The sequence below is a fragment of the Eriocheir sinensis genome, chromosome 37, assembly GCF_024679095.1.
Source record: "Eriocheir sinensis breed Jianghai 21 chromosome 37, ASM2467909v1, whole genome shotgun sequence".
NCBI lineage: Eukaryota > Metazoa > Arthropoda > Malacostraca > Decapoda > Varunidae > Eriocheir > Eriocheir sinensis.
The window spans coordinates 4,725,033-4,750,176 of record NC_066545.1 but is presented as its reverse complement, the minus strand read 5'-3'; the positions used below and the strand labels follow the sequence as shown (position 1 = coordinate 4,750,176).

The 25,144-nt window shown below is 44.4% G+C and overlaps 2 protein-coding genes across 6 annotated transcripts in view; one reads left to right on the top strand and one right to left on the bottom strand.

The window, feature by feature from the left end:
• Window positions 1–16,372, top strand: part of LOC127008109 (XK-related protein 4-like) — a 23,179-nt gene extending 6,807 nt beyond the window's left edge. For 4 of the 5 annotated variants that reach the window (XM_050879714.1, XM_050879713.1, XM_050879716.1 and 1 more), the window contains exons 2-11: window positions 569–1,535; window positions 5,332–5,551; window positions 5,779–5,871; window positions 8,163–8,222; window positions 9,120–9,253; window positions 10,509–10,635; window positions 11,922–12,055; window positions 12,872–13,010; window positions 13,673–13,850; window positions 14,792–16,372. In XM_050879714.1, the coding sequence (XP_050735671.1) occupies window positions 1,487–1,535; window positions 5,332–5,551; window positions 5,779–5,871; window positions 8,163–8,222; window positions 9,120–9,253; window positions 10,509–10,635; window positions 11,922–12,055; window positions 12,872–13,010; window positions 13,673–13,850; window positions 14,792–14,950 (1,293 nt within the window). In that variant the 5' untranslated portion in view covers window positions 569–1,486 and the 3' untranslated portion in view covers window positions 14,951–16,372. Of the gene's footprint in view, window positions 1–496; window positions 1,536–5,331; window positions 5,552–5,778; window positions 5,872–8,162; window positions 8,223–9,119; window positions 9,254–10,508; window positions 10,636–11,921; window positions 12,056–12,871; window positions 13,011–13,672; window positions 13,851–14,791 lie in introns of all 5 variants that reach the window. The other variant, XM_050879712.1, reaches the window with a different exon arrangement.
• Window positions 16,373–17,109: 737 nt separating this feature from the next.
• LOC127008111 (probable 18S rRNA (guanine-N(7))-methyltransferase) lies at window positions 17,110–23,666 on the bottom strand. Its single transcript, XM_050879720.1, has 7 exons — window positions 23,463–23,666; window positions 22,122–22,159; window positions 21,690–21,868; window positions 21,130–21,323; window positions 20,599–20,727; window positions 20,200–20,300; window positions 17,110–19,811 (listed from the first exon to the last, which is right to left on the bottom strand). The coding sequence occupies exons 1-7, from the start codon at window positions 23,502–23,504 to the stop codon at window positions 19,670–19,672; spliced, it is 825 nt and encodes a 274-aa protein (XP_050735677.1). The 5' UTR covers window positions 23,505–23,666; the 3' UTR covers window positions 17,110–19,669.
• Window positions 23,667–25,144: the final 1,478 nt, after the last annotated feature.

Genomic DNA, 25,144 nt, shown 5'->3' with positions numbered 1-25,144 from the left:
ATATATAACACTTTACGAAGCCTAGTCCTCTTCCATGGTAAGTTATCCATTACTTATTTTCAGCATACCGGTATTATACAAACCTTACCCGGCTTGAGTAAGTAACGTAACCTATCCATCATCAGTTACCGTGCATTCTTTGACCAAATACCCTCTAATCTTACCTTCCTGTTGATTGAAACTAATCTCTATATAAAAAAACGCCCATATCAGTGTAGCTCCGTGATACGTGTTATTTTGGGGCCGTGGTGATGTCATGCACTCATTCCGGTTGGCGAGGGACACGTATCCAGGCTGTCGCTGAGTAACCAGGGGCATTACTATTACTTCCCCGTCGCAGCTGATAAAGTAGGGCCATAAACGTCTTTAATCAACAACGGCTTGCATTGATAATTATGATCTTTTAACTGTTTTTCATTTCGGTGTACCGTGTTTTTTCCTCTCCCTGTCCTATATATCGTGAGGGGTTGATCCGTGGCTTACTGTTGTATTTCAGCTGTTCTCGTGGCTGCAGACGGGAGGCGAGCGCTGGCTGGAGTTTAACTGACCGGTATCATTCCCGTTACAGTATTCAATAACAAGATGTATGGTAAGAAGTTAATGAGATAAGTGCACCAGACGACGAACGTGAACAGGGCAGTCAAAGAAAAAAGAAAGCAAAGGACTTAAATAGAAAAGTGAACACATTGCAGTGTAAGAAAAAGAAAGTGAATAAGGTGACTAGAAAAGGGAACACGCACAAACTGTGAATGTAAATAGAACGAAAAAAGAAAAAAAGCGACGTGACTTGTGAACGAAAACAATAACCAAACGTGGACAGTAGAAGAAAAAAATAAATAAACAATAAAAATCAAATTACAAGAGGAAGAAAACCAAACAAGTGAGGACAGAAGTGAACCAAGTGCGACAAAATAAAAGAAGAGGAAGAATATGAGGAGGCAGTGAGAGACAGTGAGAGTGTGAGAGAAAGACAGAAAAGAGAGGAAAAGGTGACGGTGGGAGTACGCTTGCGACTCTCACATACCCTCACCTTTAACCCTCACAAGTGCACACCCTCACAGTCCCACAGTCTCCCACAGCACCATAACTCATAACTCCACAATCCTAGAAACACCCTGTACCTAAAATCACATAGTCCTCAGCCCCACCGTTCATTAACCTGTACTACACCTCAACGGCCTTAAAAGATCACCACGGACCCCAAACACAAACATAATCTACACTCAGTCCCATAGTCCTGCAACTTTAAAACCATCAGCCCCACAGGACCACATAGTCCCAAACACTTACTTTACCTGAACAACCTCACAGTTCCCCAACCTCCCACAAACCAACAGCCCCACACGACCACAAAGTCCCAAACAGTTACTTAACCTCCAGTCACACAGTCCACGACCCCACCGCCCCGCAACCTCCTGTACATCTGTACGGCCCTACAAGATCTCAGTTCTTCAAGCCTCCACTTCGTCACTGCCCCACAGTCATCATGCCTCTCCGTGACTACGACAGCTATGTTACCCACCAGCCCAAGTCAAGTAAGTTGCACACTTTCTGCACACTTTCCTTCTACTTATTGTGCCCCACTTTTTATGTAAATTTGCCATGATTTATTTTACCTGCATCGATGTACGACCCAGATAACATATTTCACATGAGCAGTTTACTATTGTGCTACTGCTGCTTCTGGAGTCGCTAACTTGTACTAAAAAAACTAACTACCCATACGTCTTGCCTCTTTATCCTCTTTCCCTATCTACCTCTTCCCTCTTCAATTTAACCCTTACACGCATTTTTTTTCCTCTTGACATCTTTTCTTTTCCTTCCTCTTGATCTGACCCCATAACCCAGTACGAAAAAAAATCAAATTAAGGTCCAAATTATTTTTTGTCAGATTACGCACTGGATGCATACGTGTTTGTGTGTGTGGTGTGTGTGTGTGTGTGTGTGTGTGTGTGTATGTATGTATGTATGTATGTATGTATGTATGTATGTATGTATGCGCGCGCGCGCCAGCACATATCAGAGTCATGCCAGATGGACATATGATTATACTGTTCTGCATCAACACGTTAACAACCTCAACAAGCGTTTGATTTCCCTCCACGAGTACGTTCAAACCGCAAACACATAAATACAATTTGAGAAAAATATAATTGTGGTGATAAATAAAAAGGCACGTAAAAACCTGAGTGAATGAGTGAGTGTGTGAATGAGTGAGTGAGCGATCGAGTAAGTGAGTGAGTGGGTGAGTGAGTGAGTGGGTGGGTGGGTACGTACAACAGTCATCACTTACTTGTTGTGTAGCACGTCCTGCGTGGTAACAGCTTCATGAAGGAGACGAGGGCGGTGGTGGTGGTGGCAGTCACGATGGTGCTCAATCGTGGCCCTGTAATAAGAAGTGAGAGATTACAATAAATGATTATAATGGTAACAACAACAACAACAACAACAACAACAACAACAACAACAACAACAACAACAACAACAATAATAACAACAACAATAATAAAAATAATAATAATAATAATAATAATAATAATAATAATAATAATAATAATAATAATAATAATAATAATAATAATAATAGCAATAATAACAAAAAGAAGTGCAAATCAAATAAGAATAAAAAAGCATTAATTTTAGATGACACACGCACACACACACACACACACCGGCAATCCACCGCCCCCTCACCCCCCAGTGGCTTAGCGCATTGGTTGGCCGGCTAAAACTGGTTACGCAAGAGCCTTCAGTCTTTACAACGGGATCAAGAATCTTACAATTTCATTACCGCACTCATGAAAGAACCACTGTCTGAGCAATGAATTAGATAACCTTCACTGACGTCATGGGGTCTGGGTCGGTCTCACATCAACTATTTCCAAAGACCAAAAAAGAAAATCACTCGCGTTCTATTGAGTGTTTTTGTAGGTTCAGGGCACAAAAGAATGATCAGACTACCAGAGGGGTAACAAAACTACCTCTGCCAAGCCAAAAACTCCTATGAAAGGTTTGTCAAATGTATGTGTTTGGGCTCCGAAATGTTTAAGAATATGACCACCGGTGTGTTGGATGGTTGTTCTCTTTGAGCCTCTTAAAAAATTGAACATCTTCCTTACTCCTCCATGCGCATACCACAGCGGATGTAGCATGAAGGGTGAGAAGTAAAGGTAAAGTTGGGGTATGTATACGCGTGTGGCCTCGGTGCTCATCTCCGTCGGAAGGGTGGGGAGGATAAGTTGCAGTATCTTTAATGTGGGGAGAATGCCGAGTACTGGTGTGCAGAACGTGGCTGCAAGAGTAAATTTAATCCCCCTCCTTCACCCACCCACCGTGGCGTATACCAAAGGGAGAAATCTTGAAGGGTGGGAAGGATGGGTCGCAGTACCTTCAGTGGAGGATAAGGATGGCGAGTACTGTCGTGTAGGACGTGGCTGTGTGAGGAAACGTGATCTCCCTTCTTCGTCCACTCTGGCGTATACCGAAGGGTGAAAATCTTGAAGGGTGGGAAGGATGAGCCACAGTACCTTCAGTGGAGGATAAAGATGGCGAGTACTGTCGTGTAGGACGTGGCTGTGTGAGGAAACGTGATCTCCCTTCTGCATCCACTCTGGCGTATACCGAAGGGTGAGAAACTTTAAGGGTTACAAAATTCATACTCTTGAGAGCATTCAACGCACAGGATGGTACAAGAGTCACAGAACGGAAACTCAAGGCGACCCTCAAAGGCATCCTATTCAGTCACCGTGGACTATGAGCCGATTTCACAGTCCAACACAGTGTCTTCGTAACAGCCCGAACCAAACTATAGAATCCCATACAATCCAAAATGGTGAGGTCTTCGATGCCACACTAAATACACAAGCCTTTTCCTGTATAGTTTTATCAAATTTGTGAACTTAAATATAAACACCAGACACTATACAAGGAAATTTCGAAGGCTCTGATATTGGTTTGGGAGCTTACTAACTCGTCAAGGGGAACTGTGAAACTGGCCCTGTAACGCCATTCTGCTTTGGTGCTCACGAGAGAAGACATTGTTCGCTTTGGTGCCTCTCACCCAGCTGCTTTCACATTTGACGCACTTATTACTCCTTTTACCTCATCCCTGATACCCCTAACACTCCAGACCAGGATCAACCTCACGCATGTATTATTATTATTATTATTGGTATTATTATCCTTTTCCTTCACCTGATAATTATAGGTCGTATTATAAGACATTTCGATGCCCAAGAACACATATTAGTCAGGGCTTTCGTGGGAGTTTGGGGCATTTCCAGGAGTAGTTTTATGATCCTGGTGGTAGTTTGACCGTTCCTCTGTACCATGAACCTAAAAAAAAACACTCATTAGAACCCGATTGACCCCCTCTTTGACTTTTAGAAATAGTTGATATTAGAAGCGAAAGTGTCTTATAATACGACCCATATATGTCTCCTCTCCTTCTGCTCCTTACCTCTGATCATCCCATACCCTTCCCTCTTCTACCTAAAACTCCTTCTCTTCATTTTTTCTCAACTTCAAATTTTCCTGCTCCTTAACCTCCCTAATAATCCTGATTCTCCTCATCCTCCTCTTAAATTCTTCCTTCTTTATCTCCATTTCTTTTCCTGATCTTCCTCCTCTTCAACCTTCCTTTTCCAGATCCTCCTTGTTCCTCTTGTTCTTCCCTCTCCTTTCTCTCCTTTTTCCTCTGACCTTCCTGCTCCTCAACCTCCCTTCGCCTCTTCATCCTCCTGCTCTTCCTTATTTATCTCTTTTTCTTCTGATCTTGCTGCTCCTCAACTTCTCTTCGCCTCTTGATCCTCCTGTTCCTCCTTCTTTCGTTCTTTTCCCTCTGATCTTCCTGCTCCTCAGTGATTCCCTTCGCCTCCTCTTCCTTCAGACCATCCCATACCCTCTTCTTCTCCTCCTGACCCACCTTTTCTTTTTCTTTATGTTCTTTTTTTCTGGTGCTCTCGCTCTTCAATGTCCCTTCTTCTTCTTCTTCTTTTTCTTCTTCTTCTTCTTCTTCTTCTTCTTCGTCTTTCTTCTTCTTTCTTTCTTTCTTTCTTTTTTCTTTTTTCTTTCTTATTATTATTATTATTCTCTTTTTTCTTTTCCTTCTTCTTCTTCTTCTTCTTCTTCTTCTTTCTTTCTCTTTCTTTCTTTCTTTTTCCTTTTTTTTCTTTCTTCTTCTTCTTCTTCTTCTTCTTCTTCTTCTTCTTCTTCTTCTTCTTCTTCTTCTTCCTCCTCCTCCTCCTCCTCCTCTTCCTAGTCCTCATTTTCCTCCTCCTCCTCCTCCTCCTCCTCCTCCTCCTCCTCCTGATCCTCCCGTTCCTCCCCCAGGCAGGTCGTCCTCGTCTTCCAGCAGGACCACGCCGCAGTTCACGTGGCTGGAGTGCGTGTGGATGACGGTGCTGGGGCTGTCCTACCTGATGGGCTACGCTATTCAGATCAGCATCATCGTCGAGCGCTACAGCCTGGAGGAGCCGCCCACCCACCGATACTTCTACGTAGTCTTCTTCCTCCTCCCGCACCTCACCGCCGGCCTCAAGAACCTACAGTAGTGAGTAACCAACCAACTAACTAACTAACTAACTAACTAACTAACTAACTAACTAACTAACTAACTAACTAACTAACTAACTAACTAACTAACTAACTAACTAACTAACTAACTAACTGACTAACTAACTAACTAACTAACTAACTAACTAACTAACTAACTGACTGACTAACTAACTAACTAACTAACTAACTAACTATCTAATTAACAACTCCTCTCCTCATCAGCCACTACCGCGAATCCATGGAGGAGGAGGGCGAGGACGGGGCTGTGGGTTGGATGATACACCTGCTCCTGCTGCCCTTCAGTCCCCTCATCAGGTAACTCTAGGGGTCGTATTTTCAGACTTCGAAACCTTTTAGAACATCAATTTAAAAAAGGCTCTCGCAGAAGTTAGTTGTCGGGGTTTACATGGGTTGTTTCTGGACCCTGGCAGTATTTTTGGAAGGCTTCTGCGCACTCATGATAACTTTGGCGCAGCTCCTCTCTGGCCTTGAAAAACGTTCGTAGCAAGAGCCCCAAACGTTTGATAATACAAGTTTAAAGGTCGTATTCTTAAACATTTTGGCGCCCAAGGACACATATTTGACAAGGCTTTCGTATGAGATGTGGGCATTTTCAGGGCTAGTTTTATGACCTTGGTGGTAATTTGACGCTGCTTCTGTACCATGAGCCTAAAGAAACACTCATTAGAACTCGATTAATCCCTTTTTCGGCCTTTGGAAATAATGATGAGAGAGGTGGAAGCGTCTGATAATGCCGACCTTAGCCCTCTTTCTCTTTCTCAACTCCCTTCCCTTGCCTCCCATATCTATACTACCTGTTGCTTCTCCCTGGCATCTCAATCTTAAGGCCAGTATTCTTATTCGCTTTCGGCTCTCACAACAAATATTTCAAAAGGTTACAAAGGAGATAAGTCGGGTTGCAATAAGTGTCTTTTTTCTTCACATTCGTGGTGTAGAAACCTTGTCAAACTATCACTAAGCTCAAAACTACCCATGGAAAGACCAACAACCTTTACGAAACCCAAATGTGGGTGTATGTGGGTGTACAAGGTCTTTATTTAGCTCTTGTGGGTGTATAGGACCCGAAATGTTTGCGAATCTGGGCCTAACACACACAATCTTAACCAGTCACTCTTCAACACCAGACTCTCACTCCACACTCTGATTCAGTCCTTCAGTCACTCTCCAGGCACCCAAGCCAGTCACTCCCCAGTCCAAACAGTCACCGCCCCAGTCATTCCCCAGGCCCTATATCACCCAAACCAATCACTCTCCAACCCCAGACTCTCACCCCCCAGTCACTCCCCAGGCCCTATAGCACCCAAACCAATCACTCTCCAACCCCAGACTCTCACCCCCCAGTCATTCCCCAGGCCCCAACACTCAAACCAATCACTCTCCAACCCCAGACTCTCACCCCCCAGTCACTCCCCAGGCCCTAACACTCAAACCAATCACTCTCCAACCCCAGACTCTCACCCCCCAGTCACTCCCCAGGCCCCAACACTCAAACCAATCACTCTCCAACCCCAGAATCTCACCCCCCAGTCACTCCCCAGGCCCCAGCACTCAAACCAATCACTCTCCAACCCCAGACTCTCACCCCCAGTCACTCCCCAGGCCCCAGCACCCAAACCAATCACTCTCCAACCTCAGACTCTCACCCCCCAGTCATTCCCCAGGCCCTATAGCACCCAAACCAATCACTCCCCAACCTCAGACTCTCACCCCCCAGTCACTCCCCAGGCCCCAACACTCAAACCAATCACTCTCCAACCTCAGACTCTCACCCCCCAGTCATTCCCCAGGCCCCAGCACCCAAACCAATCACTCCCCAACCCCAGACTCTCACCCCCCAGTCACTCCCCAGGCCCTATAGCACCCAAACCAATCACTCTCCAACCTCAGACTCTCACCCCCCAGTCACTCCCCAGGCCCTATAGCACCCAAACCAATCACTCTCCAACCCCAGACTCTCACCCCCCAGTCACTCCCCAGGCCCCAGCACCCAAACCAATCACTCTCCAACCCCAGATTCTCACCCCCAGTCACTCCCCAGGCCCCAGCACCCAAACCAATCACTCTCCAACCCCAGACTCTCACCCCCCAGTCACTCCCCAGGCCCCAGCACCCAAACCAATCACTCTCCAACCCCAGACTCTCACCCCCCAGTCATTCCCCAGGCCCCAGCACTCAAACCAATCACTCCCCAACCCCAGACTCGCACCCCCCAGTCACGCCACAGGCCCCAGCACTCAAACCAATCACTCTCCAACCCCAGACTCTCACCCCCCAGTCACTCCCCAGGCCCCAGCACTCAAACCAATCACTCTCCAACCCCAGACTCTCACCCCCCAGTCACTCCCCAGGCCCCAGTACCCAAACCAGTCACTCTCCACATTAATCAAACACTCTTAAATCCCAGACATACTTCTCATCAAACCCCAACCCTCACAGCCCAATCAGTCACTCTCAAACCTCACTCAGCCACTTCCCCTCAACCCAAAGTCATTCTGCAACCCTTCAATCAGCTCCCAGTCCTCCCCACAACCCGCTCCCCCCACCCCCTTCACCCCTCTAACGCGCCCTTCTCTCCCTACCCACAGGTTCTGGCGGGCGCTAAGTTTCGGCATGAAGGAGAAGGAGAACTGGGAGTATGGCATCAGGTGAGTGGCGAGGCAATGACTGAGATGATGGTGATGATGGTGATGACGATGATGATGGTGGTGATGACGATGATGGTGGTGGTGATGGTGACGGTGACGGTTACTGACTCACCCAGAAAATACATTGGCACCGTTACTCTTCCCTGTCACTCGCTCCCTTGTCACCCTGTTATCTTCCGTTATCATCCCCTTTCACTCACCCATCGCCCTACTGTTATCACCTGTTACGTCTACTCACCCTATCAACACTCCCTATCTTTGCCCTGTTGAATACTCGTCCAGCAAACCTTTGTCTATCGTTACCATGCCCTGTTACTCACTCACCCACCGACGCGTTACTCACTCACTCGTCATGTTTATCTACTGTCACGATTCCTCATCCTATCAGCAATTCCTAACCTGTTTTTTGTTTGTTTTTTACGGTAGATTAAACAGGCCAAGGGAAAAAGACAAAGAAGAAAACAAAAAAAAACGCTAAATATACAAAGAAGCCCGCTAGAAAACAAAAAAAAACGCTCATGTCGTAGACCTTCCCTTCCTTCCCTGTTGCATACTCTCAGGAAACTGTTATCTACCGTTACCGTCTCCTGTTACTCCCTCACTCACCTCCCTGTTACCCACTCACTCATCGCCCTGTTATCTCCTGTTATGTATACTCATCCTATCCACACTTGCCATTATAACCATGTCCTGTTGCATGTATACTCAATCAGCAGACTTGTTACCTTTACTTTTTTTTTAACATCAGAGGACACGGCAATAAAAAGAGTACAAAAAAAAAGCCCGCTACTCGCCGCTCCTATAAAAGATAAAAGTAAAGAGTATACCCACCACCACCTGTTACTCCCTCAATCACCTCCCTGTTATAGTTCCCCTCACGTGTACTCACCCCGGCAGGTTCCTGGACGAGATGGTGACGATCGGGGTGCTGCGTCTGTTCGAGGTGTTTCTGGGTGACGGGCCCACGCTGGTGATGCTGGCCAGGGATGACGTGTGGGGGCGCTCCGACGACTGGGATATGGAGGTGAACGGTGAGTGGCGGGGTGTGTCTGGACATGGGTGATGGGTACGTAGGGATAAGGGAAGGAGGTCGAGGAAGAGGGTTATGGTGTGGTGAGAGGGATATGAGTGAAGGGAAAGATCGAGGGAGAAGGTAAGATATGGTGAGGGGAAAGGGATACATGTGAAAGGGGAGCTCAAGGATAAGGGTTCAGGGATATATGTGAAGGGAAAAATCGAGGAAGAAGGTAAGATATCGAGAGGGAAGAGGGATACATGTGAAGGGGGAGCTCAAGGATAAGGGTTGAGGGATATGTGTGAAGGGAAAAATCGAGGAAGAAGGTAAGATATCGAGAGGGAAGAGGGATACATGTGAAGGGGGAGCTCAAGGATAAGGGTTGAGGGATATATGTGAAGGGAAAAATCGAGGAAGAAGGTAAGATATCGAGAGGGAAGAGGGATACATGTGAAGGGGGAGCTCAAGGATAAGGGTTTAGGGATATATGTAATGGGGAGAAAGGGGAAGTTAAGGAAGAGGGTAAAGTATGGAGTGGGAAGAGGAATACGTACTGTGAAGGGGGCGATCGAGGAAGAAGGGAGGCTATGGAGTGGGGAAGGTGGATATAGGGAAGGGTTTGTGAGTTTGGCATGCGAGGTGCTACAGCTATCCATATGTTCCTCATACCGCTCTACCATAACCAAAATCGAACCTAACCCTGCCTGACAATTCCTACATATTCACAAAGCCTATCTCCCTTCCACCACCACCATCACTACAACTAACCTAATCACATAACCTCTCCTTAACCTCATCTTCCTCCTGTTCTTCCTTCTCTCTCCTTCTCTTTCACCTGTTCCCCGTCACACACACACACACACACACCCGGCACCACCCTACACTTATTGCATCCTCACCAGCCATAATACCCCCTTCCACCACCACCACCACCATCACTACAACTAACCTAATCACATAGCCTCTCCTTAATTTCATCTTCCTTCTGTTCTTCCTTCTCTCTTCTTCTCTTTCACATGTTCCCCGTCACCTCCCCCCTCCCCACCCCCCAGCACCACCCTACACTCATTGCATCCTCACCAGCCATCGTACACCACCACCATCACTCCAACTAACCTAATCACAACCTCTCCTTAACCTCATCTTCCTCCTGTTCTTCCTTCTTTCTCCTCCTTCACCTGTTCCCCGTCACCTTCCCCCCCCAAGCACCCTCACCACACCACCACCACCACCATCAGTCCCCTTACCTGGTTCCCGTCTCCCCGCCGCAGGTCCCAACATGAGGCCGGGGTGTGGGCCCATGTGTGAGGTTGAAGACGAGTCGCCCATTGACTTCTGGACGGTGTTCCGCATGCTCTTCCTCCTCTCCAAGATGTCCCAGTGCATCACCTTCTACCTGTGAGTATACAAGTGAGGGATGTGAGAGGAGTGTAGATGGATTGATAAACAGGAGCAGCGAGTAGCGGGCTTTTTTTTATTGTTTCCTTTTTTTGTGTGCCCTTGTGCTGTCTTCTTTGCTGTAAAAAAAAACCGCGAAGGTAACAGAGCCGAAAATAATGTTGTAAAATATGAAAAATCTACAATATCAAGAGAAGGCATACGTTCAAATAAAGGAGTTGAAATATTGATGAAAGATACGTAATAAAATAAGAATGTGAAGGAGGGTGAGAACTATAGGGACCGCGGGAATGAAATATTAAAAGGGCAAAGTGAAAACATAATTGACGGAGGGCTGCAGAGGTTCACCCACACATGTAACCTCTACTATCATCCCCACACAGTACTACACGCATCCACCACCACCAACAACAACCGACACAAATTTCAATAACCACGACCAGCTACAACCTTACCACACCACCAGCCACACACCCATTTCCTCCATTGTAATATCTGACATGGATTTGGTAGGAGCTGAGGGCACTTCCATGGGTACTTTCATGACCCTGGTGGTAGTGTGACAAAGCTCCGTGAAAAAACGTGAAAAGAAAAAGCACTTATGGGAACCCGACTCCTCTTTTCGGCCTTTGGAAATAGATGTTGTGAGAGCTAAAAGCGTCAGACAATACCAAGCTAAGAGTTTTGAAGAGGGAAGCACAAAGACACCCATACAACAAGATTTGAGGACTGTTTTTTCAAGGGCTATCTTCTGTATTCTGTGTTGAGTTAAGGGGCTATTACACTGGGCAAATTTTTCGTGGATCTTCAGTCAAACCACGATTTCAGCTAGCGTGTTTCTCATTTGTTTCGTGATATTGCTGCTGATGATGATGGTGAGTAAATATGAGAACCACTCCAGCGGAAATCGTGGTTTGACTGAAGATCCACGGAAAATTTGCCCAGTGTAATAACCCCTTTGGGCGGTTCGTGAATTTTCTTCGTGTGTTTTGTTTTGGTATCGGTCTTTCACCTTTACCGTAAGAAAGAAGGTCCTTACACCTATAACCACGTAAACCTTCTCCCCCGCCACCATCAACACACTTATACACACTACTCTGTTTTTTTGTGAGCTTAATAATTTGCTATTGGTATGCCTCCTTTAATCCTTTACCATAAAAAAGAAAGATCATACGCCCCTGAGCTCTATAAACACGTAAATTTACTCCACAACTACCACCCACACACCTGTAAACACTGCGTAGGCTCCCATTCTGAGTTTCTCATATTCCTCCTCTTTCCCGCAGCGTGGTGGTGAAGCGGCTGCAGCGCCTTCAGCACCCGGAGCAGTACGAACACCTCGGGGGCTCCAACGCCAGACAGGGGCGAGCTAACTTCTTCGCCGTACTGCTCCTCTATACGGCCCACTTCTTCTTCATTGGTGTGTGTGTGTGTGTGTGTGTGTGTGTGTGTGTGTGTGATTCACCACTACCTGATTACGAGTTGGAATCGGAATCGCCAGCAAGCACCCTCCCGACAAGAACAAGCTCATTATCTCTGGGTACTTCCGGGACCTCACACACCGCACACCCCATCCACTTTGCTCAAGGGGGAACAGTAACCCTTCCTTGTCAATGGAAAAATCTCGGCCTCAGCGGGGCTTTTAACCATTGAGCTACGGAGCGGTGTGTGTGTGCTATCCTCAACTGCCATCCACATACCCTTTAACCACTTTTCTTTTGAACTCCCAGCCACACACTCCTTCAATCTCTACCTCTTCTCCTTAACGTCATATATATCCCTGCTCTCACCACCCCACCCCCCTTCCTCCATTCATCATTCTCTTCCTCTTCAATCTTTTCGTCTCTTCTCTTCAGCGTCATCTATATCCCTCCTTTCACCGCCACCCTCCTCCCTTCCTTCATTCATCATCCTCTTCCCCTAGGGTCTACCACACACATTCCCGCATCAATGTTACCTCTGCTGTTTTTTTTTTTTTTTCATTGTTACTGTTGTTATATCATCGCTTTAAAGAAGAATACAGCTTTGAAACTTCCTTGACACTTCCAGTTAATTGATATTTTTTGTTCTTAACGGGAAGGCAAAAAACTGGCCTTCCACCTCATTGATATATTTTCTCCTCGCGGAAAGACAAAACTGGCATTAGAGAACAGAAATAACCCAAGTGTAGCCTGAATTGATCCCCCCTCATCAAACCTCACCCACACCCACATTCACATCCCTCCCCCTCCCCCAGGCTCCCGCATCATGGGCTGGAGCATGGTGAACGCGGCGTGGGGGGCGTGGGTGTACATGATCGTGGGGGCGCACTGGCTCATCAACACGGGCTGGCACCTCATCACCGTGCTCAACAGCAAGGGACTCGCGGCCGCCAGGTGAGGGTAGGGATATGAGGAGAAAGTGATTATGATGCGTATTACAGGTGAGGGAGAATGAGGGCTGGGACAATTATGGTAAGTAGCTACTTAGGTATAACCGAAAAGGTTTTTACAAATGAGGAGGATGAGGGGAAAGGTAATTACAGGTGAGAGAATAAGAAGAAAGATGATTATTGCCCTTGTTTCAAGTAAGGGAAAATGAGTGGAAAACTTACGATGGTGTTGTGTTGGTGCTGATATTGTTGGCGTTTCATGTAGCCTGTAGCCTTTGGAGCAAGGAAATACGTGAATGGAAACGCCTCGTGTGAATTAGGCCAAAGGATCAGTGAACTGCCGGTCCTTTGTTGATGTTGTTATTGTTCTTTATTTCTTCCTGTTTTTCTTTTTTTTATTGTATCTCCTTGTACTTGTGCTAATTTTTCTTAGCAGTAATATTAACAGTAGTAGTAGTAGTAGTAGTAGTAGTAGTAGTAGTAGTAGTAGTAGTAGTAGTAGTAGTAGTAGTAGTAATTTATTCATTCTTTTCTTTCTTCCATATCTTATTTTCCTCTTGCCTATCTTTTTCTATCATCTCCTACTCTTCCTCTCTAGCTCCCCTCCTCCTCCTCCTTATCTATAGGCTACCACCACAAACAATCCTCCCTCCCCTTCACCCTCAGGTCGGTGTCGTCCCTGATCATGGGCGCCGTGTGGCTCATCGCCCTCACTAACGAGCAGGGCGGCCGCCAGCTGGGCCGCTTCGTCCTCTACTACTCGCTAGCCTTCGTGGAGAGCGCCGTCTGCGCGGGCTTGTGGCACGCCGGCATGGTGGGCTCCGGGGACTTCTTCGCAGCTAAAGTGAGTGGTGGTGGTGGTGGTGGTGGTCGTTCTTTTGTTCCGCAGAGTATTTTTCTTCTGCAGGGTAGCTACTTTTCTTTTTATTCTTCTGCAAGGTAGTTCTCTTCATACTTTTGCAGGGTATTTTTCTTCTTTTTACTTTGCAGGGTATTTTTCTTCTTTTTACTTTGCAGGGTATTTTTCTCCATTCCTTTGGAGGATATTTTTCTTCTTTTTCTTTTGCAGGGTACCTATTTTTTCCTGCAGTGTATTTTTTCTTCTTTTACTTTTCCAGGGTATTTTTCTTTTCTTTTTTTCCCTCTTCTCTTAGTTACTGGTGTTGTTTCTTACATAGAGTACATTCCCACATTTATCATACTCTTTTTATTAGTCTTTTATCAATATCATCTTCCTCTCCTCCTGATCCCGCTAGTTGTTCCTGCTCCCAACAATGACTAACTGGGGGGATAAACCGAATTGGTTGTCACTAGCTTAGTCCATGAGTTTGATTATAAAAACTAAGTGCGGTTTGTTGGCATCCGGCTGACTGATGGACTGACTGAGTAACTGATAATGATATGAGGTTGCTTGACTCATAGACGACTTAGTAACCAAAGGACCGACTGACTGACTGAATGAATGAATGACATTGAGTGCTCTGCATGTCTGGATTTCTCATTACCTAGTTACTGCTGCCACTGATAAAATGTTTGTGGGCATTGCTTAGTGCATGACAGGGTGACTCACTGACCCAATGAATGACCGAATGACTCTGGACTTTAAGTGGCTGACTGAGAGAGAACCTTTTCGTTGGCTTTATTTCGAGGCTGACTGACTGACTGATAAACTTCCACCCAGCAATCCTATACTCCCTCCCTTACGGACCCATCCTTCTCTAAGTGACCCATCCTTCCCTGAGTGACCCAACCTTCCCTAAATGACCCAACGCCTCCCTTCTGCAGGCACCGTGGGCCCTGCTGACAGCGTTCATGTTCGCTGGCATCGCCCACATCATCTACTACGCCATCTGCCACCCCGGCTCCCCGTCCATCTCTTCCCGCGGGCTCCTGTGCTGTTCCGGCAACCGATGGGACCCCGTAGACGAGGAGGAGCGAGCGTAAACACCCGCCTGAGCCTCGTAGCTCAGCGTAACACATGAAAGAACCCAGTGACGTGTGTGAAGGAAAAACATAAAAGTCCATGGAGATGTATATGTGTAGTTGAGTAGCGGTATAATAAGTATGTGCTACAGATAGGTTACTCCCAAAAAATGAAAAGCCTCTGTTAACTGCCTAGAGTTGGCACTGGAGGCAATACTGCGTGTGGTTCGAGGTTAAGGTGGGATGCAGGCAGCATACCCACCAGAACCAGATAAAATGATGCTGAAGAGGAACAAACTTTTACTGTCACGCTTCAAATCCTGTGACATAATCCTATCAGCAGAGGTCGAGCACCCCTGACCCCTGCCTCCTTATCAAAACACACACACACACACACACACTTGTTGACATTAATGAAAAAAAAATAGACGGTGGTATTAACATCGCAAGCGGATGGGAAATTTGACAATCATCATCAGCGTAAACAATTTCACACTATGACGCCATCCACATCAGCGTCAGTGAGTTTTCCGTGACATACAAATGCTGTCCCATATTTCACTTTTTTTTTTTTTTTTTTTTGGGGGGGGGGATTTTGTTGGGGATATACCCCAAGGGAGGAAGGCGGTGCATGCCACGCAACCACCCAGACGGAGGGTAGAGAGATGCCCAATTCTTTCAAATGGAGACAGCCCAACCTTTCCACTCCCAATGGCACCGGGTAGGACTCGAACCTATACGCTCCAGCACCCCGCCGGAGCGCAAGGCGGAGACTCCACCACTGGACCACGGGAGCCCCCCCCATTTCACATTTCCTTTGCATGAGAACAGAATGTGTAAAAAATTTTAAAAAATCAATCATAAATAGGTTTATTATGATTGATATTGCATCATTGGTTAATCTAGCTAACTACTGCTTCTAATAAACTGTTACCCTTATCCATAGAGGAAAAACAGCTCACCCTCTTCACCACACCACCCCGTTCAGGGTTTTCAGACCTGAATAAAGGTTGTTTTCACAAAAAGATATGTGAAAATTAAACTTGTAAATATCGAGATTTTAAAAATTGACACTTGACACTCAGCTAGGGTGAAATTCTGACGGCACTGCCTGCCATAAAACTTGCAACATCAGTGTTGACATTAATAAGTTGATGGCTTTAGTAGACAAAAATCAGCTTACAATAGTCTGCTCAAAGGAATACGTAGCTACACATGTGCTTACACACATACACACACACACACCACACACACGATGTATGTACCATTACTTTTTGTAGCTTTATGTCAGTGATTAGTGTTGTTATTAGAGCTTAGTTAATATTAATATGTTCAGTATGAGAGCATTGGCAGGAATATATGGGTAACATTTATCCTTCCTATACATAGTGAATGGTTTTGTTAACTTGTTTCTGGCTTATAAATATGCATTTTAATACGTTGTTCCACTGGTGTGTTTCCATGCCTTCATTCCCCCTACAACAACAGCAACATCTCCTAAATGGACTGGTTTTCCACTTGTCCAAAGTGTTTCACAGATGTACTGATGCTCCCCACTTAGTAACTTTAGGTCTATTCCAGAACATATCCCTTTACTGACTGAATCAAGCACTGCACACAACTTAGCACCATGTAGAAGTTTCTACATAATACTAAATCAATATTTGCATTTCTCATTCAAATAACACACCTTTGATGCCATCAATACTGTCCATGGGGAATTTACTGCACTTGCAGTACATTAAAACAGGTAAAGGGTATAACTGTAACATACAAGGAATGAATCACATGATCATAAGATGCTATGCAATGATCAACTACGCACGCTACATAGTGATGCTAATGATGCTTTGTAAATCATCATTAACGGACATGATATGAGCCAAATTTCTATCTATTCATATATCTACTTGTTTAAATGGGTAGTTCCCATACCTTAGTATCACTTAGGGAATCAGGGAACCAAAGACCTAGGTGAGTTACCCAGGTGGCCTAAGGGAAGGGCAGGTGTGTGTATCTACTTTCTGCAGCACCATCTCACCACCACCATTACTTGGCCACACCTGAGTCCTGACATGCATGGAACTCCTGCTTCTGCTGTTTCTCAGCAGCTGTAATATACAAGAAATTTTCTATGAACTTTCTAGGATGACAGACTTCAAAGAAATGAAAATACATACTACATACATTTTTTATTATCAACAGAGATAACAACATTGCACAGCACTGCTGCTCCACAATCTGAGCCCAGGGACTGGGTACCAGCCAGGAGTTGGGGAAGGTGGAGACGAAGTAGAATTGAAAAACAGTAGCTCAGGATGACATAGCATAAATAGACTATATAGCAGGATTACTCGACTGGCAGACCGCAGTCCAATACGGACCTTCTGAGTGTTGTAGCTGTACCCCAAGCTCCAGAAGAAGAAAAATATAATTAGATAACATGAAGGTCCTGGCGATGGATTCTTGCAAGTATATTTCCTCGACTGACTACAGACCCCACAGGTTGTTGTTGTTGTTTTTTTACATCGTGGCCTATTGCGCCAGTAGGCTTCTTCCCGGTGGATCCTGATGGTCGGCCCAAGGCTTCTCCCCGGTGGGGCCTGATGGTCGGCCCAGCCTGTTCTGGTGCAGGCGAGTGTTTATAGTGGCGCCATCTTGCATTGGCTCATGCTGCCCTCCCGGACCTCATCTTTAATCCTAGAATCTAGAGTCCGGGTTGATAGGTGGTCTTCTGGGCAACATGTGGGTAGTTTTAAGCCACTCGGCAGCGGCTGAAAAATCCCAGCTTGGTGGCACCGGGCGGGGATTGAACTCGTGTCGTCCTGAACGCGGCACCATCACGCTATCCATTCAGCCACCGCCTCCCCAAACAAGGGTAGTTGAGGAAATACACTTGCAGGAATTCATCACCAGGACCTTCATGTTATTTAATTATATTTGTCTACTCCTTGAGCCTGGGGTCCAGCTACAATATTTATCCAGATCTCCGCATACATTTGAACTTGCCTAAGTGGACCTTTGCTCATCATACTTGAGTAGCCCTGGTATATAGCAATGTATCCTAGGGGCTGAGGTTCCATGACATGCCCAGGCACTTGTGAAAATTTCTGGTGAATCATTTATATGAATGACAATGTTCATACAAATGATAAAGATGACATTATTATGATAACTTTGTTTCAGTGTCTCACTGCAAAAACTGGTCAGACACCCTTAAAAATACTGCCCATTGCTGACAAAACTGAAAAAGTGCATCTAGGCCTCCACCCTCCATCTATGGGAAGCCAAACTACACAAACCACCACACGGCACATGGCAACACTCCTAACCACGAGCCTTCAGCCCAGCAACAGTGTCTGGGGACAAGTATTCTTCTTTATAACACTGACCTACCAGCCCCCAATGGAACAAACCATCACAATACAAATGCTTCCTGACTTATGATGCACCAACTTACAATGTTACTTTATGATGGTGCAACGGCAGTAGGATTCAATAAATTACATTCTTCATTTTTATTAATTTGATGTTTTTTCTATACATTATAAAATAAACTTTGTTTTAGAATATTTTGCCCATTAGGCTACTGTAAGTGTTCTGAGAACATTTAAGGTGGACTTTGCTCAGCTATGATGTTCAGCAGTTGTGAATTTGATTTACGATATGTTTATCTAATGTTAGATGGGTTAATAGGCGCACCTAACATTACCAAATGTGGGGTACGAACTTGGCGGAGGGACTGTTTTTTGGGCACCATTAAAGGTAATGGGCTACAGAGTAGCTTAGCAGGATATTTTGTTTTTATTTATTAATGATCCACGAGACATCCTAGAGTTAAATCAAAGTATGTGCTTATCTTTGTATTCATTCATACACACACTGGTAATATTTCTGTGGTGTCTGATTCACTTATTAGAGTGAAATTCTATTGTGATAAACAGGCACAAGTTCGTGTCACTAGTAAAAATGAAACTAGTAATTAAAGTTTTGCCACTATGAAATATACACAAATAGATAAATATGAAAGCTCACGAAGTCACAATAAGTGGCATCACCTGCTTTGAGCAGTAAAAGTATGCTATTTTAGGTATCTGACACCCACAATATGGCAGGCTGTTGCTGCCTCGGCCACAGATTATTGCCAGATTGTCATACTCAGCCGCTTATATTTCCCGACTTTCTGCCCCAAAACTGTCTTCTGGGCTCTAAAAACGAAACCAATTTATAGTTATCATTAAAAGAGTAAGATCCTGATGTTTCTTGGCAATAGTTAGGCGTCAGAAACCGTTAAATTCTATGCTCTGAGTACGACAATCTGGAAACAGTAGCTATATGTATTTTCATATTATTGTTGTTGGTTATTGAATGTTGTGTTCAAGAAAAAGAACACTCATAATTTTAGTAAGTTTTTGGTTAAAAGGATTCTTTACGAAATACAAGTATAACATTACCTTCTTTTACTTAGGAAACGTCCTGAATCCTGGATCGGCTTTGGTATTGTTAGGTGCGCCTATTGGAACGTAACCCCATGATAAGTTGAGGGCCATCTGTATCTAGTCTGCTGGTGTGAGTATTTCTAACCTTGATAGTAATACCAACAAAGTCCCAAAACTGAGATGCTGAGGCATACCATCCAAATAGAAGCAGTCCTCAGCAACCACTCTCCAGCACAGCAACAAGTCAGTAGCTAAGTCCTTGAAGCACAGCCTTGAGGCACCCCAGTGATGCCACCACCCACTAGAACCTCTCTGCCCTTTTGCGACCTGTGTACTTTGAGTTGGGCCGCACCTCACGCCCCTGCTTGCGCCGCCGCTCCTTCTTCTGCATGATCCACGCTCGCTTGGGCTGCCGAGACCCCCGCACCTGCTTCATGCGCTCCCTGTACAGAGAAAGCTGAGTCATTAATAAAAGTAACCAAGCGGTACCCCTCAAGGCATGCCACACCCTGAATGCAGTAGTGTGACACAGGGACAACAGTAAGATTAATGCCAATGCACACTTAGCATGCTGGTCCTCATTCATGGGGAGTGTGAGGTACAGAATGGAGTGAAAGCATCCTCTCTCAACATCTGTCTGGTCTTCTTTTGCCTCATTATTTTGGCTTGCACAGCTTTAGCACGGCCAACTAAAACAGTTTAAATATAATGAAATAAATAAATAATTATATGACAGGGAAAACTCATCTGCAAAGTTCGTTATTCAGAAGGCTATCAAAAAATGTTGGCATCATCCAGCCAATGAAGAAGTCCACCCTGAGTCACCCTTACCTGCGCTGATATAGGGCCTGAGTACCACCTGCCTCCTCCCCCTGCAGGCCACTGGGCAAGGGTCCACCCCCCGTCATCAACACCAGGTAAATCTTCTTAGCCTGTTAAAAAGAATAAACACTGGTTTAAAAATGAATCTCCAAATATTCCTAAAAATATCAAAACCCATCTCATTATTTAAATGTGCACCAGTTATATTGGCATGGAAAGCAGATGGGTATTACATTACATTTCTCAAATCCATGTTGTAAGAAGTTCACTACTTTTCCATAAAAAATGGACACAACTCATCAATAGAGTTTCCAAGTTGTATATACACATCTTACACACTATCCAGCTACCCCTCTACAGCTACCCTGGCAGAGAACAAAGTGAGGTAACAAGAGCAAGAGAACTTACCTTGGAGGAGTTGGGGTAGTCCACCACCAGGCCGCCAGTGAAGCCCGCCCGCATGGCCTGGGACACCACTAGCTCCACCTGTGCGTCATTCTCGGGGTAGAACTGGAAAACTGCCCGGCTGCCTCGTGCCTTGGGGGTGGAGGTGTATTACATTAGTCAGGCTTGAGTACATACTTCACTCCACAACAAATGTTGCTGGAAATTGTTACACCTACTATAATATTTATAATATCTATATATCAGTATGTTTATATGTGAAACTTCATGAAAGTATCCTGAATGATGATGGAATGTAATTTTATATACATATATTGTGTGGCTGATCATATGTATCAAATCCATTTTACATTGTGTTCCCTATAAAACAATTTGATACAAGACAAACTTTCCAGCAACATAATCCCCATCAAATAACAATGTTTACCTATATTTGCAGATTGAGAAAAAACAAACACATTCACATGAAAATTAATCACATATGTAAATAAAATCATAATGATGGCACACAAATACAGGATAGGACTACACTACCAGGCTGGCAAAGAGAGTCATGAAGAGTTTATAGAGCCGCTTGGCTGGCCTGTGGGTGGCTGAGTCAGCGTAACACAACCACTGTACCGCCGAGATGCTGATTGCGCCATCAAACATGCCAGGGCGGAAGGGCATACCACTACCCATGTCTGCAAGAAGCATGTCCCCCTCCACCTCACGCTCAAGAGCCACATCTAACACAAAAAATGAGAAAGACTTACTTGTATGTTTTATTAAGAGGCACACACCTCGATTTCAGTACTGAATTAGATAGAAGTGAAAGTGATGTAGCAACACAGTTTTCTCAATACTATTCCTAAAAAGGGAAAATATGCAAGTTAACAGGTACACTTCACTTGACCTAAGGAGAGAGTAAGGAGAATGTAAAAACATTAAAACAACATACTTTCTTGATATACCGTATACTATACCTAAAGGGAAAAACACAGTCTGAAAATCACAAATCAGAATGGACACACCACTCTGAAGGTCAAGGTTAACTGATCTGAATTATTGGGGCATGCAGTCGTAGCACTGGCAGTCAAGGGATAATGACTCACCCAGCATGGAGGGGGAGATGTCCATGCCCACCCAGTAGTGTCCGTTCTCTGTGATGGCCTCCCCAGACAGGCCTGAGCCACAGCCAATGTCCAGCAGCAGGCCGGGGGTGTCAGGGGGCAGAGCCAGCAGCTCTAAAGCTCGCTCTGTGCATTTCTCCTGCACTTCAATTATACGTGAACTGGTGGGGAGGAGAGAATAGGTCAGAATAGATTGTTGAATTAGTCAAATACTACTATATATGTAGTTTATGAATTGGAATAGAAGGTGAGATTAGTTTAAAATAGTATCCTTTGTAATGTTGGCTTTATATGACTATTCCAATACTACATTGCATTAGGTATGTCCTGGAACTAGATAAATAGTACATCAAAATATTTACATACCATATATATAAAGAAGGTTAAAAATAAGCCAAAAAGGTTGTTACTTACTTTTGGGTGTATTTTCTTGCTTCATCCACACCATAATACTGAAAAATATAATCATTTTGAAGTTAACTCTCACTCCTGGATGAGATTATTACTGATTTAATCACAATACTGGCTAAGGCTATTCAGCAAGCCAGACTTCGGCTCCAGTGTTTGCATAGCCATATGGACAGTAACCTCATCATCATCATCTTCAGTCATTACTACAGTCTGTTTAACCAAGATATTACAGGCGGCCACGCCTCCTCTTTTTCTCTCTTGATTTTGAGTAGCTCTATGGCAGCCAATCACCGGGCAGAACCCGTCAGTTTGCTTCTACCTTGGCGACTGACATCATGACTCAGTGCTATGTCCTAAGTTTTCAAATACTATCTGGAATACTACAAGGCCTACCTGTGCTTTCTTAGTAGCATTACCATCCTTGAGTCATTATCTGTAACAATCATTCTTTAATACAAGACGACTAATTATTTTTTGTCATAGATATCATGTGATGAATGAAGATATTTTTTTATACAAAAAAATAAAGTTTATACTTCTATCTATATATATTCAAGTTAACAGTGTACTTATGGCTGTTTTCTGTCTCATCATAACCTTTGACAGTTTAGGCACTAGATGTTCAATGGTGAAATTGCATTAAGTTAATATTTCATGGTGATTTTGAGGTGTTAACATATTTTTTTTATGCATTCTGCATCATATAGCACAGCCAGGCAGTGTGAGCACAGAGCAAGCTTCCTGGGCCAAGCAGACTAAACTTTTCCAGTGCGGTGATTAGCTGCCACTTGACCAGTCAAAATTGAAGAGCATGAGGGGGTGTGGCTACCTGTAATATCTTGGTGAAACAGACTATAGGTATACTGCAGGACAAAAACTTTTCAATCATTCTTCAGTCTAAGGTTAGTGTAGTCCTTCCTGCTCTGGCAAATACTCTAATTTTATCTCTCCACCTTGTCCTTTGCTTTTCCTGACTTTTACAATGTTTGGGTTGACACGTTGTTACTTTCACTGTCCATCTGTTATTAGTTATATGCATCATATGGCCTGTTAAGTCCATTTCATAGCCATTAAAACATCTTCACACTGTTTACTAATCCTTGATGATGAATAGCAAAATAAAATCTATCAGAAATAAAGTATCAACTGCTGAAGTGAGCTGGGTGTAATTCGGGAAAATAATGTGAAAGGTTGTGTTGACGGTAGACCTGGAACCTGGATCACTGAATAGCCCAGGACACATAATTATGGTAAACCTCAACCACAAGTGCTAGTGTCTGCTATCCTGACTTTAGTGCAAGACTTTTCTCGTCACCACCGTCCACTGCCACCATGTATACTTACCACTTCTGGAGGCGCCTGGTGCTCGGGCCGCTTGCTGGACATGGTGATGGCTGTACTGCCTTACGCTTGACACCCCTGAGGAAAATGGTTGAAAGACGAGGCCGGGAAGAGCGGGTATTTAAGTATTATACTTCATTCGTCACCGCCTCCCGCGTGTCCATGTTTACAATTTTACATCAGGTGAACCAAGACCGAGACCATTTGAATATCCGGGTTTTTTTTTTTTTTTTCCAAGGTACGATAGATATTAGAAGTAGTAGTAGTAGTAGTAGTAGTAGTAGTAGTAGTAGTAGTAAAAGGAGGAATCTACATAACTGCACACCTAACATCAAACACATGACGTACGTATACCACTTGCTGCTCCACGGTGTGGCACGCCTGGCATCACAACACGGATCAAACAACAGATAAACATGGAGCCTCTTCACATCTGGATCTGGATGTAGCTATAATGCACAGGGCACCTATCGAGTGCTTGTATGCGTCAGTGTTAGTGTGATATGTTTGGTATTTATGGATACGCAGACAAGCACAAAACCTACATTTATGTACAAGATCACAAACAATATCACGTTGACATTGATCCACATATATACTTTACACAACACAAACAGCCAACGTTACGTACTCGTAACACACACAACCAAAAATACCAAACATGTCACATTAACACACTTTCCACGCACCATATATACGTGACTGGAACAGTTCCTCCCCCAACAGATTTTAGACTGCGGTACAATAGACTCATTCAGAAAACAAATACAAACTCATTTGTCACCACAACACACCAACATACACTAACAATTACACTTGATTCACTTTAATTCCTCCCCTACGTACTCGGCTCCCCATTCCCCCAAACGCATGTGCGTGTTATGCACCTGCATAGCCAAGGTGTCCTGCGCATTATTGTCCAGTAGTAGTAGTAGTAGTAGTAGTAGTAGTAGTAGTAGTAGTAGTAGTATATAGTAGTAGTACGTAGTAGTAGTAGTAGTAGTAGTAGTAGTAGTAGTAGTAGTAGTAGTAGTAGTAGTAGTAGTAGTAGTAGTAGTAGTAGTAGTAGTAGTAGTAGTAGTAGTAGTAGTAGTAGTAGTAGTAGTAGTAGTAGTAGTAGTAGTAGTAGTAGTAGTAGTAGTAGTAGTAGTAGTATATAGTAGTAGTAGTAGTAGTAGTAGTAGTAATCTCTTTATGGTTAAGGTAGATCTACCGAAGCTAAAAGGGGGACATTTTCACACACACACACACACACACACACACAAAGAGAGAGAGAGAGAGAGAGAGAGAGAGAGACCCCACACCAGTGTGGCGTCCCTGTGGCTCCTCTTTCGCCACACCAGCTATGCAGATCTAATACTAATGTGAGTCGAGTCGGAGGCACAACGTGCGTCTCATAGGAATTGATCCGTACCTGTATCAGTTAAGGTAAAGATAGCTGCGCGTACAAGCTATCTTTACCCTGACCTGTATGGAGTATAGATGGTACAAGTACGTACGACTTGTGTAAAGTACTAATTAAAGTTACCAGTTGGTGAAACATTAAAGACTGTAAAAATGTGTAATTATCAGTAGTTCACGAAAAAAGTGGGACATTTCAATATCAATTAATTAAAAGCGGGACATGTAAATAAAGCGGGACGTTTTAAGGACACTCAAAAAAGAGGGACACGTAGATATAAAAA